Source organism: Drosophila kikkawai, chromosome 3R, assembly GCF_030179895.1.
Source record: "Drosophila kikkawai strain 14028-0561.14 chromosome 3R, DkikHiC1v2, whole genome shotgun sequence".
Taxonomy (NCBI): Eukaryota; Metazoa; Arthropoda; class Insecta; order Diptera; family Drosophilidae; genus Drosophila; species Drosophila kikkawai.
In genome coordinates this window covers 22,323,062-22,341,757 of record NC_091731.1, presented here as the reverse complement: position 1 = coordinate 22,341,757, position 18,696 = coordinate 22,323,062, and the positions used below count along the sequence as shown (strand labels likewise).

General features: G+C 39.1%; 2 protein-coding genes across 3 annotated transcripts; one reads left to right on the top strand and one right to left on the bottom strand.

Annotated features, from left to right (window-relative positions):
* Positions 1 to 660: 660 nt before the first annotated feature.
* Positions 661 to 12,280, top strand: Cad96Ca (tyrosine kinase receptor Cad96Ca). Of its 2 annotated transcripts, none has more exons than XM_017164860.3 (11): positions 661 to 816; positions 1,529 to 1,697; positions 3,988 to 4,250; positions 4,890 to 5,684; positions 6,902 to 7,172; positions 7,907 to 7,995; positions 10,694 to 10,833; positions 11,135 to 11,240; positions 11,314 to 11,453; positions 11,517 to 11,658; positions 11,714 to 12,280. In XM_017164860.3, exons 2-11 carry the CDS (start codon positions 1,574 to 1,576, stop codon positions 11,936 to 11,938), a joined length of 2,295 nt encoding a protein of 764 aa, XP_017020349.1. In that variant the 5' UTR covers positions 661 to 816; positions 1,529 to 1,573; the 3' UTR covers positions 11,939 to 12,280. The 2 variants fall into 2 exon arrangements, with proteins under 2 accessions (XP_017020349.1, XP_070143479.1); XM_070287378.1 differs by lacking the exon at positions 661 to 816 and adding an exon at positions 864 to 878.
* A 1,268-nt stretch (positions 12,281 to 13,548) lies between these two features.
* Positions 13,549 to 14,338, bottom strand: LOC108073361 (uncharacterized). The gene has a single exon (XM_017164925.2). The coding sequence runs from the start codon at positions 14,133 to 14,135 to the stop codon at positions 13,695 to 13,697; it is 441 nt and encodes a 146-aa protein (XP_017020414.2). The 5' UTR covers positions 14,136 to 14,338; the 3' UTR covers positions 13,549 to 13,694.
* Between the last annotated feature and the right edge of the window lie 4,358 nt (positions 14,339 to 18,696).

Genomic DNA, 18,696 nt, shown 5'->3' with positions numbered 1-18,696 from the left:
ATTTTTATATACATCAAATAGGAAATTAATCAAATGAAAATAATATTATTATATTTTTATAATTTATTAACCTAGAACCCTTCACTTCAACAAAATTTTCGTTTAAAATGTGCAACAACGAATTTACTCTCACTTTTAGACTTCTTTTCTTATCAGTAATCGTATTTCAATATAAATCAAATAAGAAATTAATAAATATTTTAATTTGTAATGAATAATATTATTATATTACTATATTTTAGTTAAGTATAACCCCTTCACTTCAGCAAATTCTTCTTAAAAATAAACAACTTCAGCTTTTAACTCTCACTTTTAGACTTTCTCTCTTATCAGACATGGTTTTACTGATAGTAATGTTGACAAACAATGAATGAACATATGTTTGCTTGCCACTGATAATTCAATTAATAATAATTTAAAGTTCCAGAAACATTAGTAAAACAAGAGAGCCAAAGAGAGCATACGAATCATAAGAGAGCAAGTTCAAGTTCGTTGCTTCTGGCAGCCAAACAAGTTTTTCGTTATGCCAAAAGAGAGACTCCAAGAGAGAGAGAGAGAGAGAGAGAGAGAGAGTATCCCGGAGATCTTGTGGTCTGGGCGATCCCATCTATAGCTTTGGCTATAACTATAGCCTCAGTTGTCACTGCGCCGAGTGGTTAAACGCAACGACCGAGCCAAGTACCGCTTGGGGAACGCCGCCCCGAAACGCAACCCGTGAAAGTTTTTGGATACCAGTTTCCGTGGCTTTGTGTACAATCTATATATACATATATATGTGTGTGAACATTGGCGCAAAAATCCCACCCTAAAATAAAAGTAATAATAATTATATTCATAATAATGGTGGGAAAGTCAGCAGCTTATTAAGCGTTTCAAATGTGCGTAGTGATGACTCATGTGGCTACCAAATAAAAGCTGACCTCTTTAAGCAGCCTTAATTTAAATAATTTATATAATCTAAGTGCTGAAATTAACACCTGTTTTTGTTCCTAACTTGAGGTTTATTTACCAAACAAATTATTAAAATACACAAAACGCAGAGTGTTCCCTGCTATATCTAGCCATGTGAGAGTGTACATATTTGTGGATATATACGGGTATATTGGTCCCAGTTTTTGTTTTGCTATTGCGCCATGCACCCGACGGATCGCCGTAAACGTCAAAAAGAGAAATCGCCGATGCCGACCCGCTTCATGACGCGCACCGTCTCAAGTTATATTTTCTTTTGTACGATGTCTGTGCCCTTCACTCAAATATTTCCACGGACATATCCTGGTTCACTGGCATATACACAATATAAATAATATTTTTTAAATATATATATTTCCGGTATCCAAACTAGAGATGAAAAATGCTCTTCGCCGCTTTAATTACGTGTCTGTCATTAATACCAATTAAAATACATGTCGCGGAACTCGTAGGACAGCTGAAAACTCAGCCACAATATACACATAAATATCAGTTATTTGATTTCATTTCACCACGATGCGCAGCCATTTTTAATTAAAATTTCATCACCTTGTCTCAGTCCTCGGACATCTGGCAGGCTGCCGTTTAGGCGGTTGATTGCGCAATGGTTTATCACCATCACAACCACGAAAGTCGGATAATACACTGCGGCAAACCGGGAGGAAGGAGCCTACTGCTCGCCATCATTGTGGTGGCAGCCACAGTGGGTTCCCTGATTTTACAAGAAGGTAAAAATATATATAATATATAAATTAAAAGGGTTTCTCTACTCGAACATATCTTAATTAAAATCTATGATTTACACTGATTGCGAAAAGAACCCTTGAAAAAGAATAAACCTATATGAGGGACATCTCGATTAGCTTCTAATGGGAAAAGTGCATTAGGTGAAATGGGAACTGTATGCCGGGTCAACAGTCTAAGCCTATCTTGATGACAAAACCACGTTAATGACCACAACACACAAATGCGTAATTGCTGCCCGAATAATAACAAAACAATGCGAATCGCTCTTGAAGTCCCACAACGGTCTGTTGATCCCCGTGGGCGAGAAAAACAAATGGAGCTCTCCGAGCCTCAGTACATTCAGTTCATACCATACAGCCTTGACCGTGAATGTTTCCCTAAGACACACCATATATAGTGTCATTTAACCGAAGGCGTATGAACTCTTTAAGCGACTAATTGCCAGGAAATTGATTCAATAATTATGACTTATTCATCAAAATTGCGGTTTATTTGTGGCCAAAATAAAAGCGATTATTGAACTCTTGGTTTGATATATTTATAGGAAGTTGATCTTTGGTTTTGGTTTAGAAAAACGGTCATTAGTTCATATTTCTTGTAGTTGATCTTATCTTTCTTGAAATTTTAAAACCATTTTTTAATTATTTGTTTTTATAACACACCTTCAAGAAATTTAGAGAAGTATTCAAGACAAAAAATGCTCAGTGGACTCCAGAAATATAATAATATTCCTCTCAGAGGATCTGGTATATAAACAATACTTATTACAATCTTTATTTAGCCCGCCATCAGGCTGAAGTTCACGCACATGCCTCGTAAGCCAGCATATTGTGCAATATTTAAATGAAACGAAACATCTTCTCGGGCAGTCATAATGTATCTTGGCCATGTTGCCGAATCCGTGTATATCTCTGGATGAGCTTACACACGCGGACCCAGTTAAGTCCGCCCCGAAAGCGTGTCTCAAACCTGTTTGCGGAGCAAAAACATTCTCGCATTCGCAGTTAAGCCGCGCCGACGGCATCGCTCTTGGCTCTTGTGTGGCTTGTGTCTTTGGGAAAATACGAGTGAGTGCCGCCACCACCGTTGCCGTCGCTCCTGTGGCAGAACACATCACGTATACGTACGTATTCGTTACATGTGTGCGCTCCGCATTCGCATCTGAAGGTCGTCAGCGATACAGAGAGACAAAGATACAAAGATACAGAGATACAAGTGCAAACACAGCCAGCAACCGGTTATCACGTCACGTCGCTTAGGTCCATTGAATGATGCTTGACTTATGAGGCGCTGAGAAATAAACTGAATATGCGAATATTTCACGGACATCTCCGTGTACAATGAACCGATTGATATTTCTTGGTAAAAGAAGCAAAAAAAAAAAAAAAACAACACAGTTTTTCCTATGCTGCAATCTGGCCGCCACCCAAATGTATCTTTTGTGTGTGCCTTTGGCATTGGTTCAAACGCCAGCCAGAAGCTACCAAGTGGCAGACATCCGGGTCAATAGCTGGCACTCGGCGGCAGCATACATATCTCTGAATGAACTTGGCTGCCAACTAATGTTGGCCCATCGCAATGCATGCAAAGTCGCTGTCGTCGTCTTAACCAATTAATCGCTCTATCGCTGGCGTAGGTTGGATTTAATAAGCGGTTACTGGGGGATTACAAAACGAGTTACGATCTAAATACTCGGCATTCGGTATTTTCTTAGTGATGTCACGTTTTTTGTGGGTGGATTTCCCAGGGAAAATCAGAACAATATTTTAGCTGGAGGCTTAACTATGTTAATTTATTTTCTATATTTAATTGTGGGTGTAAAATAAGAGGTTTTTTAAGTATGTTCATGTCTTTCAAAAAAGTTAAGAGTCAGAATAATAGAATACGGTTTGGTTTCAAATATAAAAGCTTAAGAAAATGATAGTGTAAACATTGTTAGTGAACCGTGAATAGAGAATAGTGAATATTATTCTAATACCTTATTTCTCAAATTTATTTTGTGAGAGAAGGAATGCTGATAATTATCAATATTATACATTTAAATATTCAGTTCTTCAATCATTAATAATACTTCTGACTGATCAAGGTCCTTATAGTAAATATATCCGTAAAAAATATGTTATTTTACAGTGCTTTTAAAAGCTTTTTATAACCGGTATTGCGCATCAGATAATCTTTTGTATGAACAACAACCAGTTGTTATGTTTTATATGCATTAAAAATGCATAATAAATACTTGGCTTTTAACTATTTTTGTGAATATACTTTCAGTCGAAGCCAACGAACAAAATGCACCACCGATTCTGTATCTTCGTGACCGCAACTGGCGGATATCGGAGACGGAGAGAGTCGGCCAGGTAATCGAGCAAGTCCGGGCGGAGGATGCCGATGGCGATGATCTGATATTCGGTCTTGAGCCCCGCTTCATTCCACCCCCAGGGAGTGGGGGTGCTGCCAGTACACCCGAAAAAATACCCTTTCACATTGATCCGAAAAAGGGAATTGTCTATCTCAACGAAAGTCTGGCGGGAAGGGTAAGAATACGTATATAACAAGAAAGGAAGCTATCTTTGGCAAGCCAAGATAACCTTGCAGGCTATCCGGGAACTTGAAATCTATCATAACTAAGCTAAAAATTTATTCATTTTAATTCGCAAATGAGTCCTTCACTACGTTTCCAACTACCGACTGAAATTATAATTATGTAGTAGCAATTTAATAGTCTTGGAGGTATTTATTGTTAAAATTTTAACTATAAAGAATTTACAAAAATAAGTAACAATTAATTACGTTTTTCATGTGTATCCCAAAAAGAAAACAAAGGTATACAAATATGGATACAACTCCAAAGGTATTTGGAAAGTCATAATGTATACGTGACCTTTTTTGAGTTGAATTTTATTTTTGCTTATAGAAATCAGTCATTCGATTCTTAATGGCGAAATTAAAGAGAAGTATTGATAAAATATATAATTAAATAATACAAAAAACAGTTCAAAAGTTATAAATTTTTGGTTTCAATAGCTTTATAAAATATGCCTTTAAAGACAACTCCATGATTACAAAAATACCACCCCTGCAAGGTCATAAAAATGCTGAGGATGCTCTCCATACTTTTTTATGCTTAACTTTTCCTGAACTTTTAACCTGAATTCTTTTGTTTTTTTTTGCAGGCTGGCCAGAATTTTCTCATCTACATAACTGTCACCGATGGCCGGTATACGGCCAAGAACGAGGTTTTCATCAATATCCTGGGCGAGAGGGACAACAGCTACGGCTATCGACCGCAGACCTCCATTTCGAACGTGGTGCACAACATATCGCAGTTCCTGCCCCGCTTTGACCAGCTGCCTGGTGTCCAGTCCATTCGGAATGGACGGCCCAACAGTCGCTTTCCCCCAGTGCCCCCACCGAGTGGCGGTGGTATATTCGGGCCACCACAGTTCGGTAACTACTACCCACCGCCACCACCGTCACTACCCTCTGGTCCTGATCAGAGCAACAATGAACCGGCGGCAGCGGCAGAGGTGCCACCCGAGACGAGCTCCAGCAGCACGCCAAAGAGCCGCACCAAGTTGACGCCAATAACTGGCAATAATTCGACGAGGGTCGAGCAAGTCCCCACAGAGCCACCCACTCCACCCAGTGGCGTTGGCAGTAATAACAACACCATCACCGTCTTCTCCATCAAGTCCGGAACGATACCCATTGTGGTGACTATTGGCGGCTTCATAGCCGCCACTGCGGTCCTGTTCGCGTATCTCTGCCGTCGACGGCTGTGCGCCATCAGCAGGACCCTCAAGAAGTCCAAGGAGAAGGAGGAGCTGGCCAAAAAGTCCAATCCCAGTCAGCTGAGCAGTACACTCACCGACGACAGCCGCAACTCGATGGTCATGCAGCAGTGGCAGGGACCGGTGGCCTTTGCCAATCGTTATGTACCCTGGGAGCGGGATCAGCAGCTGGGCATTGTAAGTTCATTATTAGGTACAAATTCCTTGAAAAGATGTAGCTTTTAAATAGGAAAGAAACAACTATATCCTTTCTATATATTTTTTGCCATACAAAATATGTCTCCTAAAATAAGCAAAGCCTTCGCAGACTCCCTGCAACTCCTGTACAGAAATATATATTTACCTTTTACCTTTGGGAGCAATAGCCAGCTTAGAGCCAATGGAGTCCCTAATCGACAGCTACTCAAGCTCAGATTTCCACCTTGGTTCTTCAGGTCTCAGGTTGGCGCACTCAACGCCTGCACAGAGCTATTCCTGGCGTCCTTGTCACCCTGTCACCCAGATTGGCCAACATCGGCAGTGTAATTGACAGGAAAAAGTAGCTCAATGCAGGCGGAATTCTGCACGGAATGGGAAAATTCACAGGATGAATGTCGGGAATGCGAGTTACATTGGCATCCTATCATTCCAATTCCATTTTCATTTCCATTTCCATTCATTCATTGACAGCGGATGCAAAAACTTGCTGAATTTTCCACTCGCTCTGTGCGTCACAAACAGTGGCAACAAATCCGCGGGGGATTTAACCCGATAAAGGTTGTGATTATGAAATCGTTTATGGCAGTTATTTTAGTGAGAAAAACGTAATGAAAACCCATTTTGCAGCTTTGTTTATTGTTTTTTGAAATGTTAACACATGAAATCAGTTGTTTTTTAGAGCTGGAATAGCTTATAAATTTTACCTTAAATTCCATACCATAAATTCCCAAACTGGAACCAAGACTTTTGCTATATTTTTTCATAACTAGAAATACCATTTTAAACCCTTAATCACCTTTATGTAGTTGTGACATTCATCACATTTTCATAAAAGAAACTTTTATACAAAGTCGAGATTCTGTCAAGCAAACTTTTCTTCAGGATTAAGTGTCATGTGAGCCATGTTTGTCAGAATAAAGCCCAATCAAAGGGTTTTATGTTTTACCTGTGATATTTTTACCTGACAAGCAGTCACTTTTCCCGGCTTAAGTGTCACTTGATCTGCAGTCTGTCTATTATAACTTAATGACAACCTAAACAAAAAGGGATCGAAGCTAATCAAAGCGTTTTATCTTGTATTTCTTATATTCCCTTCACAAAACATCAACATTGCTGGCATTTCCGTTCGCCTTCGATTTCTACATCGATGTGGATGTCGCGCTGTCGGATACCTACGTCGTTGCCCATGTTGACAGGCAACGTCCCAGTTATCAACAGGTGTCACCAGCGGCGGAGATGCCAACGCAGGAGTGCCCATGGCCGGGACAGGTGAGATCCCAGGCTCCGCCACGGGCCCAGGATGCGTGGCAGGTGCTGGCACTTCCGGCGCCCTGGAAAATGGCGCCCCCGGCAACGAGGGCAACTGCGACCGCTGGGAATTCCCCAGATACCGTTTGAAGTTCTTCAATATTCTGGGCGAAGGAGCCTTTGGGCAGGTTTGGCGCTGCGAGGCCACCAACATAAATGGTAAGTTTAAAGGGAAATGAATAGTAAATAATATTTTAGGGAAAACTATGGAGTGTATAAAATCAAAGTAATATTATTCAGCCTTTCCCAGCTTAATTGGCCCTCCAATGTGCCCTAGCAAAATTCAAAAACCCCGTTAGGATCCTTCCATTCCACGAATTCCATCATTTTAGCAAAGCTATTTAATATTCCCCTATTTTGATATGACCGAGAATGGAATTTTAAATGGAGCAGATTGTGCATTCAATCAGCGGGGATTCACAAAGCCACTGGCTCGTGATATGCAGCAGCAGTTGTTGCCCCACATTTAAGTACTCAGGTGGTGAAAATTGTGCAATCAGGGGGTGGTGGGACATATGCCACCCATCTCCCTTTCGAGAGTACCACTATACGAGCCCTTTTTTATGAGCACGTAGAATGGACATACAAAACGAGAGACAAGTGAATTCTGGATTTATGCATATACAGGAGGAGAGAGTGTAGGTAGGGGGAACAGAGAAAAACAGAGCACAGGATTTTATGTAAGCACTTTGAATATTGAAAACTAAAAATATCTCAAGGACCACTGGACAATTGATGGAGGAGTACTTAAAGCCTGTTTGTTTTTTGCATGCTAATTGGGAAGAGCTTGCTGCAAGGACCTCAGCTACTTGTACATTTATAAATTATAATTGTTTAAATCAACGTTTTCGATTGATTTATTTTACATTAATAATTATGTTTACTTTTTACAGACACTGAAGGCATCACCACAGTGGCCGTTAAGACCCTCAAGGAAAGCGCCACCGAAGTGGATCGCAAGGACCTGCTTTCCGAGTTAGAGGTAAGTAGCATAACAAAAAAAAAGAAAGCAAACCTACACAATTCTTGTAAATTAGCATTTACAATTTCTTAAGTCATCCGTTAAGGGTATGCAAAATACCGGCAAAATCGTTACATCAAAAAGTTGGCAAAGTGACGACGACTTGCGAGTTGGCTCTGGCGAGCGCAATTTCTCGGTTGCCTTTCACTCTGTCACTTTTCATTCAATTGGTTGCCATTCCCAGTCCCATTCTGGGGGAGATTCTGCCCCCTTCCGAGAAAGTCTTCCAAGTCGAGTAGGACTTGCTCCTCTCTCTCTTGGCTGCTGGCGGGCAAATCTTGTGAGTTGGTTTTTCTGGTTAGATGAAAAAGTTTTGTAAATTGAAAATTAACGATGCTGAAAACTTTTGAAAGAATTTCTTTTTCCTACTCCATGCGATTGCGACTTGCGGACTTTCAGCACGACGGTGACGGCCCTCGTTTGGCCCTTGAGTTTGGGATTTAATGTTTACCTTTTTAATGAAAACGTAAAAGAGTCTACTTATGTGTCTGTCCTACAAGTTCAAGCAAAATGTTTCATCAGTGAGTGTTTCATTAAGGAAATGTTCACAGAAAATTGGTAGTGTTTGTGGCAAAAAGTGGAGTCTAAAGGATGCAGTTTTAGTGGAATTTTTACCTATAACTTGTCAGTATTTTTGGGAAATTTATAAACACAATTTGGAAAATTCTTTCATGTATCTTTTTTAGTTTTCTGTAAGCTCATTACATTTATTACTATTTTTATATTTTAGGAATTTCTTAAACTTTTCAGTCATACACTCTTCAAGTGTCCACTGTAAGTGCCCGCCGCCCTCGAAAATTGTCAAGAGTTTTCTAATTTAAAGTTTGCACTTGCCCATTCTTCCCTTCCATTTGCGCTTCCTTCGCGTTTCTTGCCCCATAGTTTATTATATTTGTTGTTCGCTAATTAGCTTTGTTTCCTTCCCTTTAAAAATTTCAAAAGGAACCTGTAATCGCATTAGGTAAAATGTCCTTCGCAATAAAATTAAATAAAACCTGACCCGAGAGCAATATCTGAAATGCAGGCAGCCTCCGACATGGGGGTCGTCGATGTGGGTTAAATGCCAATTCGAATAATGTCGGGGACTTATTGCATATTTATGGTCGCCAAAAATACTGCGACAAAATTATTCATTTATGCCCTTGTAAGTATTCCGGTGTCAGACGTGCATATTTAATGCCCCGAGTCCTTACACATATGCCAAACTCCGAAAAACTAAAAATCCGGCCTGGCTTTAAAGAGTGTGTGATTTCTTTACATGATTTCTGTGCGGGATTTAGCCCGAGGAGCACAAAGGCTACTCTTTGTTTTCATTTCAGGCGGCGAATCAATAAATATGACTGTGTGAGTGAAGCCAGGTCCTTGAATGGCCTTTAATTTGCATACTTTTCTGGGCAGGCAAAGCCAATGGAGTGCTGTTGCATTCATTTGGCCCAAGGACACCAGCACTCAGGATTTCACCGCATCCCCCGAAAGTAATCCCGTAATGATACGACCATTTGCCGTATCGATTAGCATTTTCCCTTGCCCTGTCTCGGCCTCTGTTTCTGTTTCTGCCCCGAATGTTGGTATTTATTACCTCCTCTGGCTAGTCGCTGGCTGGCTAATAAGTTCAGCATTTGGCTGCACTGAATCGCATTTATGGGAGACACATGCACAGCACTTGGGAGCAGGATTTTCCGTTTGTAAACACTACGAACTAAACCGTGCAAATCGCCTTTCGACCGTAGAAACAAGGGTCCTTTCAGTGAGGATTTTCGACCGCGCACTCCGACGCCTTGAAGCAAACTGATTCCTGTTGCTGTTCTTGCCTCCAAAAAAAAAAAAAGTGACAAGCCGCAGCATCCTCTCGCAGGGTCATCTATTCACTATATCTCTCTCTCGCCCCACTCTCGACCTGCGCACTGGTCTTTTCGGAGTTCACAAAACCTCCAACCTTGCCCCCTGGCCCCGGCTATCTCTGGGAATGAATCTGACTCTGACTCTGACTCTGAAGGGCCACTCTAGGGTTGCCGTGCGGGTCGCGTCCCTCATCATTAAAGTCGCATTTGGTTCGGAGCTGTCCGTAGTCCTTGGGTCCTTGGACCGGAAAACACCGGCAGCAATGTGCGGCTGCAGTATATCATGTTCTGCGGATTACCCCAGAAACGAGAATAATTGCCCTTTAATTTTGGAACAATGCAAAATTATGGATGGCCCATGGCTACTGCCTCGCATTCCAGACTCATTCCTCAAGTCATAGTCCTTTTTTCCGGAGGCCTGCCAAGTGACCGGGTCCTTGTTGCTCCTCCGAAAGGAGTTAAAAGTTTTCGAATTGAATTAGGAGTGGAGGAGGCGCTGCTACATTCGAAAGGACCAAGTTATTAACTGAAATGAATTGCAGCTACTTTGGCTAACTAGTTGATGTCGCAGTAAATAAAATCAGTATCCGAAAAGATAAATAGGGACCGTAAATAATGGATTACTTAAGGAAATTGCCCAGGCGGGGGATGTGTATTAATAGGGGTAATTAGACATTTTTAAGGTGGTTTAAAAATACCCATAATTTTACCTGCGCCAAAAATATCTGGAATTAGTACAGTAATATATAAGTATCCTTTACTTCTTTCAAGTCAATTGCTTTACCTTTGTTCTTAAATAACCAAATATCTAATTACAGGTAATGAAGTCTTTAGAGCCACACGTCAATGTGGTTCGTCTGTTGGGCTGTTGCACGGATAAAGATCCCACATTTGTGATTCTGGAGTATGTGAATCGAGGAAAGTTACAAACATATTTACGCAGTTCACGTGCCGAGAGGTAAGAAATTATATTAAATTAAATTGAACTGAATACAAAATAAAGTAATATTAAAAATATCGATTCTTGGGTCTTAAGAGAAATCGGAGAAGTTCTATTCAGATTTCCAAAAGATGTACCTTAAACTTGTCACTATAATTTCCATAAAGGGTTTTAAAACTAGTTTTGTAATGGTTTCAAAATATTCGAAACTCGTTAAATTTTAATTAAAACGTAATGATATCTATTTATATTATATTTTTATATTTATATTATACAATTTGTCTTATATTAATATTTAATAAAATCATTTTGTTTATAGACACTATGGCAATACCCATGGAAAGTCAAATGTTTTGACTTCCTGCGACTTGACATCCTTTATGTACCAAGTAGCCAAGGGAATGGACTACCTTACATCGCGTGGAGTAAGTTAAAATACAGAAAAATTATTATTATTTAAAACCTACAAACAATAATAATTTCCTTATATTATTTCAGATAATCCATCGGGATCTAGCGGCTAGAAATATTCTAATCACAGAGGATCATACCTGCAAGGTGGCTGACTTTGGCTTTGCCCGAGATGTGATCACCTCGAAGATCTACGAGAGAAAGAGCGAAGGCAAGCTGCCCATAAGGTAAGGCCGATTTCTATATCTATTTATTATCACAATTTTAATGGATTCTTTAACAATTTCCAGATGGATGGCCACCGAATCGCTGTATGACAATATATTCTCCGTAAAATCGGATATCTGGAGCTTTGGCATACTCATGTGGGAGATTGTGACTCTGGGCTCCACGCCATATCCAGGGATATCAGCAGCTGATGTTATGCGAAAGGTTGGTTTCATTTTTTTCACAAAACTTTTTTCACTTTTCATACTATTCTTCATAGGTTAGAGATGGTTATCGCCTGGAGAAACCGGAGCACTGCCGTCGGGAGCTGTACAACATTATGTATTACTGTTGGTCACACGATCCCCAGGAGCGGCCACTTTTCGCGGAAATAATCCAGATGCTGGACAAGCTGCTGCACACCGAAATGGACTATATTGAACTAGAGCGGTTCCCCGATCACAATTACTATAATATCGTTAGTCTAAGCGGTGAGAAGCTGTAGACGAACAGACCTTCTGAGCACTGAACCCCCCAAGAGCTTTATTACCTCCAAAAGACTACCGAGAGTCTTGGTTCCATACTTGAATTTGAATAGCTGGGTCTTGCTGGGTCTTGACTGCCATTGTATTTTTGTGGGTACCAAATTATAATATACCTGGGAATATCAGCAACCCTTCAAATACTCCAGTTTCGAATGCATTTTGAATTCCTGTTTACTTGTAAGATAATGGAGCCTGCATGTTTGAAATGTGTTCAAGTTTTATTTATTCGATTCGTATTATGTACTTTAATTTATCAATCGCGTGTATAAAGTTGTAATTTATAATGTATTATTGTTAAAAATATATATATCTTATACCCTACAAACAACTTTTCTTAGTGTTTCCCCCATAATGTTATGCTTATTCACAAGTCAAACTAAAGACTTAAAAATTGTTTGGCCGTATTTCTACATTAACCGCGATGGAAGACAGTGACAGGGACTTGGGGCCGTGGCGAAACCAAAGTTAGCAGCCCAAGGAAACAGAGTACGTGCATAAATGATGCCAGCAAGGCTGGCGAGGCTGATACCTAAAAGACTTTCTACGTGATGTGCATCACAAAAAGATATTGCATGCTCGCATTGAACATGTATCGATTCTCTCAAGCTAAACTTATTCAAGGCAAAAACTTTTTTATTAACGTTTCTAACATGAGATTTCTTTGGGAAACTTAAATACCTTTGCTTCGGCGACCTCAAAAGCAGGCAAAATGCAACAAGTGGTCTTAGCATCGAAAACTAGTTAACCCGGTTTAATCCTGAGCTGGTAAAAAAGGTTGAACCCTTGGCAATATCTACGCAAAACTGTTCTTAGATTTAAGCTCTAAGAAGGTATTTTCTAGGGGAATTTTTGAAATATTACCGACAGAGAACAGCAACAGACTAATTGCCCGTTTAAAGGAACACGGCTTTTATACCGTCTTCCAGGAGCTCAAGCAGGTACCACATGGCGCATGAGTGTGCTCTGGCGGAGCACGTGCTTATGTTGTTCGGAAACAGATATAAAATGTTGCGAAACCATATGTCTGCCCATGGCAGAGATGATTTTGTTGTCAAGCTGCAAGGGAGGAAGGACCCCAAGGAGAGCAGGAAGCTTAACAATCAGCTGATTTACATAATCGAAAGCAGTTTTGTTTAAAATCAATTTTTAGATTAGAGCTAGTTTGTTTTTAATGTATTATAATTTATATAAGCTAATTTTAGTTGTTTTAATAAGAGTGAAAAATAATAAGAAAATTGTTTAAAAACTTCTCTCATGGAAAGCTTTTTGTCTGGTAAAGGACATGCGCAGAATGGTAAATATTAAAAGCTTGAAAGTCTGTTAGAAAGTTAATAAATTCGAAAATAATTAGGACTCCGAATTTATAAAGAAAAAAGAATGTAATGTAATTTAAATTTAAAAGAATTAGTTGGATAAGTAAATACTTTTTTAAATTTTTATTTGAAATAAGAGAAAACGCATTTTTTTCTTTACATTTTAAACCTTCATATTTTCAGTTTGTTTATTAACTCATTTTAATTTTTGCAAAAAAATCACTTAATCTAAATAATAACTATAATAAATACTCATATAAAATATGGTTTGATCTGGCATAAATAACTACTTTAAACTTTAAACTAAAGACAAGTCCAATGCCAGCATATGAACCCCTATTGCACAGCCCCTCTATCTTCCTCTCTCTCTAAGTATTACTTGCAGACAATTCCTTGATTTAATTTAAATGAAATCATTATTGTCCGAGCCGTGCAATTTGGTTTCTTCGTTCTCGCGCTCCCACTCGTTCATCTTGGCCTGCATAATAAGGTCCTGGAAGGAGCCGTACTCTGCATTCTGTCGGGTCTTGGCCGTGAGACCCACATCACCCTCGTCGTCGTACAGGATCTCCGAGGCATAATCATTGTCCTCATTATTGCCCTCAAAGTCCGTCTCCGAGTCAGAGGAAAAGCCAGCGCCATTCTTGGGCATGTCCAAATCAGAGTAATCGCTCTCGTCGTCCCGCGGCAGACCGTGTTTCAAATAAAACGAGTTGAGCAGGCTCTCGATCTTCCAGGAGGGCATATCGGAGACCATCTTGACGGCAATCTTGCGGCGCGGCCTCTTCAGGGGCTTGTGGTGGGGCCTGTCGGCTAGCTCGAAGTTCAGGGAGGTCTTCAGCATCCGCTTGGAGGCGGTGAGTTTCTTGAGTATGGATCGATAGAGACCCAGGAACTGATCGGGCTGGTGCTTGGCCTGAGGCAGGGCCTTGGGATTTTCCAGGATAAAGCGATTGAGCAGCTCTTTGGTGCCCTGCTGATCCTTTTGCGACTTCAGGAGCTCAACTATAAGGAAAAACAAATTTTGAAAGTTAATAAAGGCTCAAAGGGGTGTTGGGTTTTGATTTATATTTAAAAGAAATATAAGTCAAGGATAACCCACCTTTTTCCTGTGTTAGTCCCAGTGTGTTCTTGAAGACTCCCCAGTCGTCCTTGGTGGCGGCTTTCTTGACCTGATTCTTCTCCACGCTCTTGATGTACAAAGCCAGGCAGCTCTGCTGAATGGTGAGCAGTAGAATGACAATCTTTTCCAACTGCATTTCGAATTTGTTCGTGTCCGTGCGATGTGCTTCGTGTGGAATGTGCGGTGAATGTGATGTCCTGGCTGTTGGCACCGCTACCTTTTATACCTACTGCTTGGGCCGCGGCACTGATCCGCGTTAATTGACATAACCACACATAACCGATAATCAGACAAAGGCCGCAAAGCAATAGCGCTTGACACTCGAGACATCCGGGGCGCCTCGTCCTGCGACCAGGAGTCAACACAGGACGACATGTGCTTGATTGAGCGGCGATGCCGATGCTCCTGGCTGCTCATTGTTTTTCTAGGGAACACTTAGCGCGAGCCGCGGCAATTAAACGGCCAACCGAGCGCAGGACATCGGGGAAATCAGACGCCGACAGGTAGCCAGCGAGTCGAGTCGCAGGACGACGACACTCGGCACTCGACGGCGACGAATGTGGGAATCCAAAATGCATTAATTGAGTCGCTTAAAAGCGATGAGGAGCTGGATGATGCGCCAAATGGCTTCTACATCGGCTTCGTCTTCGGGTTTCGTTTCGTTTTTGGGTTTCATGAATGTAGAATATGCACACAGGACTCGCAGGACTCTGCCTTGGCCAGCAGCAGGTAGACGCTCGCCTTTCAAATGCGAAAGGAAGTACAAATAAATCCTAGCGCCAGCCATAAACGGATCAACTGCGCCGATCTCAATCCGCTGCTGGTCGCTGTCGACAAGTTTTTCGCTAATTATTCCTGAATGCGGGTTTTATTGATGCAATATAAATAATGCAAATGCCATTTGAGGTGCCAGCGCAGACAAGGGCTGATCCCTAAAAAATTAGCCATCACTGCCCGACAGCTGACGGATGCATAATTATGCAAATTGCATATATAATCTAATGGAAGTTAGCTATTATTTATAAGAAACACTTATTGGAGCATAAAACGATTTAATTTTTATTCTGTAATACATAATTTAATCTTATTTTATGTTAAACTAACAGAGTTTATTTTTGTATTTTATAAAATTTATTTTATTCAACGGAGAAGACCCATTAAGTTGAAGGATAAGGAAGCTGCTGATCTTGCTCTCATGGTCGCCGAGCAAGCAGGGAATAAGTAAATAAAATTATATTAATACAATTTACATTAAAATAAACCGAACAGTGTAATTAAATAAATTTGTCCATCATATCTTCAGTATTTTGTATACTCTTCTAAAATCAGAATCAAAATAATACTTTTAGTATTTATAATATAATCAGCTGAACTTATACTTGTGTTTCAGCTTTTACCTCGCCACATTATAGCATGACTCAAATATTTAACACGTTTATAATATTATTTAATTTAATTTAAAGAACAACTTTCCTGGTAAATAATTTCCAACAAAATAGAACACAAACTGCATTCAGTCAAGCTGCTTAGTGAAACTTGTACCAATTGAGGAAAATGTCTTAAAACTGTTTCTGTTCTTTTGTAAAGCAGAAGCCTGTTTCAAGATCTACTTTATATATCTAAGCAGCCTCAGTAGAAGATACTTTTCCCATAAGTTACGATGCCAATAAGTTACGTTGCCAGAGTTATATGGTATTGCCAAACTACATGTACTGAGGGTGCATTAAGCGCTACATATAATTTAATAATATATTAATATCCTAATATTCCAGGTCTTTTTGAGGGCATAAGAAGGTCCCAAAGTCACTAATCGGAATGGTCACTACAATTTTAATTAAATATTAATTAAACAGTAAGACTTTTTTTTAAATAAATTTAACCCAATTTATGAAAGTTTTAAGGAAACTGCATTGTCAAAAATGTACCAATTCTTGAATGTTAAAAATATGAAAAATAAATATAACAAAAATAATAGTTAAATTAAGTGTATAATAAATCATTTAACAAAAAATGCATGAAAAATAAGAAAAACTTATGTGGTTGTTAAAATGTTAATGGTTTTTGGTGTTGTAGGCAAAACCAAGGCCATCATATTGACATTTTTAGTACAAATTTCTCAACTGCTCAGGAATCCAGGCAAACAGAGGGCAGATTAACTATGGTGCAAATTCTTTCAATGACGTCAAAGTACAGATCAGCGCGTTTTTGTTCAACTGCCTGAACGTATTCTTTGTATTTTTTTAAATAGTTTGTGAAGGTAGAGAAATCGGGTGCTTTTCTAGTTTCCATACCAGGGTTCGCGTCTGCGAATTTAGGAACCACAACACAGACGCGAACCACGGCTTGGATGCTATCCACAGCATGGATTGGAACCAGAATGTGGAAGCTAGGTGCCGCTTACTCAAGTTTTTTACTAATTTTTAAATCTTGCATTATAAACAAAAAAAAAAAAAAAAACCAACCAAAGCAGAGGAAAATAAATTTTAAGAAATTAAGCCATTAATTATTGCTCTTCGATATCTAACTGCATGTGAGTCATACGAGTTTTATGGTGATACTCGCCAATACTGACGACAGTTACCGACAGTTGGTATTGCGGCTGAGATAGTTTCGGCACATCCGCAAGATCGTCGTCAATTTCCATGGGTTCGGAGCCAAGTGGAGGAGGATCACCCGCACCCACAGCCACATCGACATCAACGTCCATTGGCTCCGATTGATCTTGGTTGAGTTTTTGTAGCTATATGCCGAAGGAGGCCATGATTTGTATATTAATGCCCGAGGGGAACAAGTGTAAATGTATCTATTATATTGCACTCTGGTGGCGCTTAATTGATATGATTCTGGGCAACAGACAATATAGTTGCTTGTAGTTTAATGCTTGTGTAATTCTCTTTCTATATTCTCTGTTTGACGTATGAGCTTTGTGGGGGGCTATCACTTTTAAGAAACAAACTGGCTTGGGCATCGAGTCGCTTTGCAATGGTTCATCTGGTTAAAGCGTCTCCCTATCGCAAAATATACATATGTGCGAAATATGAGAAGCTCAATTCCCACAAAGAAATATTTCTAAATAATTAAATAAAAATATACAATATATAACAAGAAAGAAAGCTAACTTTGGCCAGCCAAAGTTTGTATACCCTTGCAGGTAACATTTAAAATATATCATAACTAAGCCAAAAATACATTAATTTCGATTCGGAAAGCAGTTTTGTGTTAGTTTTTATTAATTTAAAAAAACTGCATACCAAATTTAAAATTTTAAGAAATCAATATGTTTGCTAATTTTAATGATGTAACCCCTAATAAAATTTTGCAAAAATGGCCAAAAAATCGATTTCTTTCGGAAATGTCTAGAAAGATTCGCATGTTAATGCTGATCAAGAATATATATGGTTTATGGGGTCGGAAATGATTCCTTGACTTAGAAAAATATTATTTTGTATAATAAAATCGGATTTTTTATATTAAAAAATTCTTAATTTTTTTAAAATTAAAAATATCATAACTCGGCGAAAAGAGCATTACTTTTAAATCGGAAAGCTGTTCTGTGCAAGATTTTTTACAGTTAATAAATCTGCATACTTCATTTAAAAATTTTGAAAATTCAATTTTTTATCAAAATCAAAAATTTTAATTATGTAACCCCTTATTAACTTTTGCAAAAAGGCCAAAAAATCGATTTCTTCCTGATATATCTAGAAAAATTCCCCTGTTGATGCAGATCAAGAATATATATACTTTATAGGGTCGAAAACGTCTCCTTCACTGCGTTGCAAACTTCTGACTGAAATTATAATACCCTGCAAGGGTATAAAAATCAGGAATGCACTTTGATGCGGTATGTGGCGGAGATAATGTTAGATTTTAGCTTCCACATCGAGATAGCACTCAGGGTTCGCTTTCTATTAATGCCTCTATGAAGTCTTATTGTTGGCATTAAAATAAGTGTTATTATTAATACTAATATTATGATTCTCTGTACGAGTACTAAGATAAATTTTTAAGGGTTTTAGAAGCTAGAAAAATAAGAAAAAAATCGTTTAAATAATTTTCTAGGTGGCAAATCACCTTAGGTTTTTAATCAGAGTTCAGTTTTAACTTATAAACTTTGATTCCAGTTTTTGTGGCATATATAGTTTATTTTCTTTTACATTTGATTGTTTTATCTAATTACTCGATTAAGTTATTGTTTCTCTTAGTATATTACAAAAGATAGACCTCCTTTCTCAAGTAATATTTATCACTTTCAAAGAAAAAAGCTTACCCAAAGCGGAGG

Excerpts from the sequence above, each read along its gene's own strand:
- LOC108073361 (XM_017164925.2), bottom strand. The coding sequence starts at position 14,135 with ATGCTGAAGACCTCCCTGAACTTCGAGCTAGCCGACAGGCCCCACCAC.
- Cad96Ca (XM_017164860.3), top strand. The coding sequence starts at position 1,574 with ATGGTTTATCACCATCACAACCACGAAAGTCGGATAATACACTGCGGC. Across the intron at positions 5,685-6,901 it reads GGGATCAGCAGCTGGGCATT|GCAACGTCCCAGTTATCAAC; the intron begins GTAAGTTCATTA and ends CCATGTTGACAG. Across the intron at positions 7,996-10,693 it reads ACCTGCTTTCCGAGTTAGAG|GTAATGAAGTCTTTAGAGCC; the intron begins GTAAGTAGCATA and ends ATCTAATTACAG.